General features: G+C 38.8%; 1 protein-coding gene across 3 annotated transcripts in view; it reads left to right on the top strand.

Moving 5' to 3' along the window:
* The window catches only part of LOC137971109 (collagen triple helix repeat-containing protein 1-like), a 14,617-nt gene that overhangs the window by 2,781 nt on the left and 4,336 nt on the right, over window positions 1-7,500 (top strand). Inside the window, exons 1-2 of one of the 3 annotated variants that reach the window (XM_068817834.1) lie at window positions 4,708-4,774; window positions 5,088-5,224. In XM_068817834.1, coding sequence (XP_068673935.1) covers window positions 4,723-4,774; window positions 5,088-5,224 — 189 coding nt within the window. In that variant the 5' untranslated portion in view covers window positions 4,708-4,722. Of the gene's footprint in view, window positions 1-4,707; window positions 4,775-5,087; window positions 5,225-6,541; window positions 6,674-7,500 lie in introns of those variants that run through there. The other 2 variants (XM_068817833.1, XM_068817835.1) reach the window with 2 other exon arrangements.

The following is a 7,500-nucleotide window of genomic DNA, read 5'->3' as shown; positions in this document are numbered from 1 at the left end:
AACATCGATGGTTTGCTAAACCACTTGCAACTGAAGCAAATAGTCAAAGTGCCGACGAGAAAGAAAGGTAGGCTGGACATAATACTCACTAACATGCATGAGTACTATAGCCCCTCACAAGCTTACTCACCGTTAGGGCTGTCCGATCCCAACGCTGTTGTGGCAACTCCTAAGGACGGAAAGCGCAACATTGACAGGAAAAAGGTTACCGTGAGACGTGACTTGCAAACAAGCAACAAGGCGGCGTTGGGTAGATATCTAACGCAGATAAACTGGCCCTTGTTGTTCACTCCTCTGGTGAGCTGTGAAGAGAAATGGCAAGTCTTCCAGGACGTCATACATTCAGGCCTCGATACCATCATACCTGCCAAACCAGTCAAGGTCTCCACAGCCGACGTCCCTTGGATGAACGAGAGTTTGAAATCTCTTATTGTGAAGAGGCAAAAGGCGTTTAGCGCATATGGCCCTGACTCAGCTCAGTTGAGATATTTTCGTAATCTTGTCAACCGAGAGAGGAAAACCTGTAAAGGGAAATGCTACAAGTCAAAGATCCATCACTTAAAAGGAGAAAACTCGAAAAGGTGGTGGGATGAAGTAAAACGCCTGAGCGGCCTTAAGACTTACCACAGTGAATTGGCTAGCCATATCAAAATCGAAGGACTATCAGAACTGCCTTTCAAAGAGCAAGCCAATGCCATCAATTCCGCTCTCCTCGAACCGCTCGGGGAGTATAAACTACCAGCTCCTCTTGAGCGGGTTGGTCTCGAGTGTGACTCGACCGAGATCTTTAGGGTAACCGAGCAGCGTGCAGTGAACTTGAACTTGAATTTGAAATGCGAATAAAACCTACTTGTACTGTGCACAACTTAACCGCAACAAAGCCAACTTAAAGTGCAAACAAGTAAAGAAAAAAATGGCAAGTTTTCGGCAACTTTGGAAATAAGAGAGAAAATTTTTAGCAACTTTTAGACACTTCTAGCGGCAACTTGTGACTATGCCTAGCATCCTGTCTACTTCAGTTGCCCGAGACACCCTTCTAGGCGGATTATCTTTTTGCCATATAAACGATTCGTGCCGGGTTACCCCAACTAACCGAGGTCAGAAGACAAACAAAGTGCAAAATAATTTCCCTAGACACTGAAAAGCGACCGCTAGTGGAACAAGTGATTTAAAAAAAAATTAAATTGTAAATTAAACTTTTCGCCATATTGGTTGCTGTGCTTCATTAAGATAGCCATGCAACCACCCATCCCTCTTAGGCGAGTTTCATATAAAGGCGGGCCTATTTTAACCCTCCTAGTCGGGTAACTTGGTCAGCCGGGAGTACCCTCCCTCCATGTAAACAGGCCCCAAATCAGGTTTCATGATAATTAACACACCTTTTCCTTTACGATAACCTCAACAAAATGAAGCTCTTATTACTGAGTGGATTCATGTTTGTCTTTTTAGGTGCTTTTTAGATATTCAAAATCCAGCCTAAACTAGATTAACTCTTGAAAGATTTTCATAAAATCTTTCCCAAATATAAATAATAGCTTTTGGTACAGCAATTTCTTTAATATCATCAGTATTATTTACTTACACTACTTAGTATACTTACATATACCTATTAATTTACTTCTTATGATACACTACTTTAACTAAGTAAACCACACTAAACTTTTACTCGCTTACAAAAAACAAATTAAAGTATTTTTTCCGCCTCGAATTAAAGCGGATAAGGTTATTTTAGTTTTGCCTAGTTTCATAGTATTTACACGTATTTAAAACTAATTTTTCAGTTAAGGGATAACTTTGAAACTCCCTATTAAAATTGAAATGAACTGGTATGCATGCCTGGTATGGTTACAAGACTATCGTGGTAAAAATGCCTCAAGACGTTTGGAAACGATGTTAAGAAATTTCTCACACGGAACAAGATCATAATAATTTTTTAGTTAGTCGACCAGAATTTCTAAGATTTACAAACCTTAAACTTTGATTAAAATGAAAACTGTGAATATTTAAAAATCATCAGTTGTTGTTAGAAACTGTTTGTTCGGCCGCAGAATCCCACGTCTCTTCCTTGAGCAGCTATATCCAAAAACATCATCATCATCATAATCATCAGAAGGAGCATATGACAAATTGGGGGGCTGTGCTGCGTCTACAACATTTCGTCAGGTTATTCTATCCTGAGCTATTTCCTGGATCTCGACAATGGATAATACAGCAATGTAGGAGGATATTCAGTCAGTTTTCTCTCCACCATGTTCTGGTACTGCCGAGAGGGTGCCTCCACGTACTGTGTTTTAGGCTCCTAATACAGTGTGGCTAATTCGTGTCTCATTATTTTTATAAGCAAAGGAAAACAAATTTTACTTTCCTCTCAGACAAACGAAAGTTCCTAAAGCCTTTCCCTTGTTAGAGTAGCCTACGAGTAGGCTCTTTCTTCGCGGTGGGAGGGAAAGAAGGAGATCTCCCCCCTGCGCATGCTCGCACGCTACTTTCAGAGAAAAGATCAGAGATCTGGGTACGAGAATGTTGAATAGCTGCGTGGGGGCTGGGGACGTTTCTGAAATGGTGGGCACTCGATGGAAAACAAGGGACGAGGACTTGTTTACTGACGTTCACTCTTCAAAAGAGCCAGATAAAACAGAACTTATTGCAACATTGCGAGAAGGAAGAGTCAAACCAACAAAAGATGTCACTTGTATTGCCCTTCCTAAAGCAGCACTTGGAATAACGAAGGAAAAACAGTTTGATTCCCAGGGTTCGTGGACTGGACGGAAAGAGTCTCTCTAATGAAAGCTCGTGCTTTGTCAGACTCACCTCCAGCCAGGAGATCAGGAGAGAAACTTGAGAAGAAAATTCCTTTGTTGTGTATCACTTTGAAAAGCGTTGTTTCCGCTAGCTATTTTGAAACGTTAAAAAAAATATTTTATTACACATAACATGAGAATTTTATTCCATAAAGCTCATTTGTACAAATCTATACGCTTTATTTTCACATGTGAAAAAGACCTATACAGCCAATCAGAATGGCGTACAGCTATTTCACATGTGAAAGTATAACCAATCAGCGATAGCGTAAAGGCGTTTCCATGCCAATCACTCGTGCATCTCGTGCAAATCGTGCAAATCGTGCAAATCGTACTTTGTTATTGAATTAAATTAAATTTGCATTTGGTTCTATTGTTAGTGAGTTTTTGTTTCTAATTCGCGTTCAGAAAACTATTTTAATGAAAATTCTCATGTTATGTGTAATAAAGAGTTTACGACATAGAAAGTCCTTTGTACGGGGTTTTATTCACTCGTTGTTTGTGTCAAAAACCCTCACTCGCTCGTTCCTCGCTCGTTCGGGTTTTTGACACAAACAACTCGTGCATAAAACCCCGTACGCCGCACTTTCTATGAAGTAAACTATTTATTTAGCATTATCGCAAATAGTTCATTCATATGTTAAGACGATGCTGTGTCATATCGATTAAAGTATAAGAACACCTAAATATACATAAATGAACACATTTTTCAAAATCACGAGCAAAAAGATTGCCCGCTATGTTGATAAATCATTATTAATATACGTGCCGTGACGTCCTAAAGGTAACGATGAGTAAACCATTGTTTATTTGAAGTCTTTGGCTAAGACTGATAAGACGAAGAATTATACTTGCAAGAAAAATAGCCATTTCTGATCATTAAACAATACTTTAGAGACTGGATTTGTCTTATTTTGGCGAAAAAAAGCCCACTAAAGCGATACATAACTTTAATTATAGGATTTTTGGTAGGATTTTCACAGTTTTAGGAGTTTTTAAGGCGTTTTTAGAAGTCAAACCGGAGATTCGAGGACACATTTGTTGCAATTCCGGATCAAAGATTTGGAGGCCATCTTTTGCTGTCTCTGGAGCCAGAACAGTGAGATTTACTTGTGCCGAACAACGCGAAGTGAAGTTTCATGCCTGGGTTACAGGTACGATTTTTGTCACATAGGAAGAGTTGAATTGTCGCCGAGTGATTACAATAACGAGGCTCTTTAGTACTGTTTGAGATGGTACAGTTGCCAGTTCCCTGTCGTCACTTATATGCAAATTTAATTTTGATTAATTTTTTGCTGTTTATTTTAAACACGTCGCCGTTTTATGACTCCAGATGTTCGCCTGAAATTGCACTGTCTCGTTTTCTGACCATAACCAATCTGAAGGTTGGATTGAAGACTCTCAGACAGTTTTCGTGGGAAGTCTTTAGTTTGAGTATCGATAACTTTTAAAGCAAACATATATAGTATCGATTTTATATTGTTTGTGACATAAATTGATATTCACAGACGAGAATAGGTCACTCGAATCAAAGTAAAAGTGAAAGCAAATATTAGTTTAATGCAGGTGACACACTTTTTAATATTTTTTTAAGTTGACGTATCCATTCCTCCCTTTCAGAGTTCTAGTATTCTCCAAGTAAGATAGTTTTTTAACAGTTTCTGTTATCGATTTTACGGAATGTTCCGGTGTACTTTTAAGAGATACGAAACGGTTGTATTTGTTTTCTTCGGTGATTTTTTTTGCCGGAAACGAGAGAACAGAGCAGTGTACTGACATCATCTTGAAACTCATACTCTGGGAAGCGACGAAGAGCAGCTGCCATGCAAAACCCAGCTGGAAAAAGGAAGTACCTTTCAAAATATTGTCTCAGTTAAGATTAAACGAGATATTCCTTTATACCTCAATCAGCCTTGCTCTGATGGTTTTTTCCGTTAGATTGCAAATCCAAGAATGTAAGCCAATCTTCAGTGGTAAGGAAATAAATAGAAAATTATGCAAGATGTAAATTACTAGCTCGAAAAACCAGAAGGGTTTCATTAACACTTCACTAAAAATCTGCAAAATTATTTTGGAAAATCTTTACCGAGGCCCTCAGTCAAGTTCTTCAACATCTTTTTTTTGTAAAAAATTGCGTCCGAACGTTCCACAGAGTTGCATTACAATTATAAAGGGAACTGACAGCTTCCTTACCGGACGTCCAAACAAAACACGAAAATTCCCGTCACTGTAACTTACTGACTCATCCAAATGAGCGCATAAGAATTTATTTGATTCTTCCTCCAGCTATAAAATTCTATGATCGAGAACTTGAGGCTCAGGCTACCATCAGTTTCCCCATCGACATGATGCGATCGACCGCCGTGGTTCTGTTTCTATTGTTGCTGCCAGCAGATGGTCAAAACTCGCCATCTACTTCAAAGGTAAGATCTGGTGACAAAAGGAGTTCTCAAGTGGTTGGCTCGTTCTAGCTACAAAACCAAAACCGAAAGACAGCGAGCGCAAAACGTGTCGTAAATTAATTCTAGGTATCTACTTTAATGCAGACAAAAGTGCAGACAGACTTAAGGTATGGGCATCTTGTTTATGGGCAGATATAACGATTTGTTTATTTGCTACGATTCCAGAAAATCTCCCAATCTGTTCTTCCTGCCATTCACTGATCGACAAGAGTCAGAAAATCAATTTCATGCGCTCATCACGACAATATGTTCTTCCTGCCATCTACTTACATGAGACTCAAAATCAATTTCATGTGATCATCACGACATTGTTTAGTTCACGTTTTCTTTAAAAATGTATATAAGTTAATCGACAAAAATATTTTCATTCACTCTGAAGAAAAAGAAAGAAAAGCTATCCTTTCATTTACCAACGTAGACCTCTATATGTTGGCTCTCGGCTAGATTCCTCTACTTAAAGAGTTCGGAAAAGAAAAAAAATGTCGCTTTCGTTTTGTTTCGCGAAAACGATTATTATTTCGAACTGTCTTGTGCCATACCAAGGTAACACTTTTTTAATTTCAATTTTTGTTTAGATTATAATGTGTCCATTCCTATACCTTTCAGATTTCTAGTATTGGCTTAAAGTAGGGCGGTTTCTTAAATAGTTTCTGTTTTGGGTTTTTTGGATTATTCGCCTGATGTATTTTTAAGAGATACGTGGTATCTGCTTTGATTTTAATTTTAGGTGGACTTTTTTTCGCCTGGAAGCGCGAGAACAGAGAACCTGCTTAGCGGGGAAGAAAAGCTGCCACGTAAAACCCTGATTATCGTGGCGAAATGCAGTACCTTTCAAAATATTGTCTTAGTTAAGATAATATATATTTGTTTATACGTCAATCAGACTTTCTCTGATGGTTTTTGCCATTGGATCGCAAATCCAAAAATTCAAACTAACATTGTTAACAAGGCAAATACGCTGTACAAGCATGATTGTAAATTTGTAGTTGTATTATGCAAACTGTAAACATTATTAGCTTTGAAAACCAGAGGGATTTCATTAAGATTTCACTAAAATCTGCGAAACTGTTTTGGAAAATCAAGTATTTAATACTTTTTTCACAAACAATGCGTCCGAACGTCCGCAGAGTTGCATTGTAATTCTAAAAGGAACTGACAGCTTCCTTACCGGTTCTGAACTCAAACAGAGCACGAAAATTCTTGTCGGTGAATCTTACGGTATGACTCATCCAAATCAACGCCTACGAATTGATTTGAGTCTTCCTCCAGCTATAAAATTCTATGATTGAGAACTTGAGGTTCAGGCTACCATCACTTTCCCCCATTGACATGAAGAGATCGATTGCCGTGGTTCTGTTTCTGTTGCCGTTGCTACCAGCAGATGGTCAAAATTCGCCGTCTACTTCAAAAGTAAGATTTAGGGACAAAAGGAGTCCTCAGTTGGTTGGCTCGTTCTAGCTACGGCCGAAAGACAGCGAGCGAGAGTCGTAAATTAACTTCAAGTATCTAATTTTGTCTTCTAATAGCTTCTAATTAATTCTTCAGCCTTGACACGGAAACAAAACTAAATCAGTGTAGACTGATTTTTGATATGGGCATCTCGTTTATGGGCATGAAGATAATGATTTGTTTCATTGCTACGATTCCAGAAAATGTCCCGATCTGTTCCGTTCCTGCCATCCCCTGAAATGAAATTTCAAATCAATTTAATGTGCTCATCACTATATTGCTTAGTTCAAGTTTCCTTAGAAATGTAAGTTAATCGACAAACATCTCTGTTTCATTCACTTGGTACCCACATAGACCCCGATATTTACCGTACGGACCTACTGCTAACTATCTAGGTACCTAGTTCGGAAAAGAAAAGTGCATCAGTTTCCTTTTGTTTCCAAACGATTATCAGATAATTCCATACATTAATAAATCTTTTGAGGGGCTCAAGCGTTGTTATGATTCTAAAGTATTTTTGAAGGCAGTGCCCTGAATGCCACAAAGCGCACAGGACTCCTGTTCCAGTGACATAGCCCTGGCTGTCTCGTCCGGGGGTAAGGCTAAATACTAAATAGTCTTGTTACGGTAACCGGGATTACCTCCGATTCGATGGACCATGGACTGAGCTCATGTGACCTTCAGTCTTCACCTACCACCTACTTACACAGAAATACTGAAAACACTGTTTTTGTAAATGTTCTTGTTAATTTAACCTGAAGTGACCCCAGTCTGTGCTCCAGCGATAA

Source organism: Montipora foliosa, chromosome 9 (genome assembly GCF_036669935.1).
Source record: "Montipora foliosa isolate CH-2021 chromosome 9, ASM3666993v2, whole genome shotgun sequence".
Lineage (NCBI taxonomy): Eukaryota > Metazoa > Cnidaria > Anthozoa > Scleractinia > Acroporidae > Montipora > Montipora foliosa.
The sequence above is the reverse complement of the archived record's forward strand: the minus strand, read 5'-3'. Positions and strand labels throughout refer to the sequence as shown.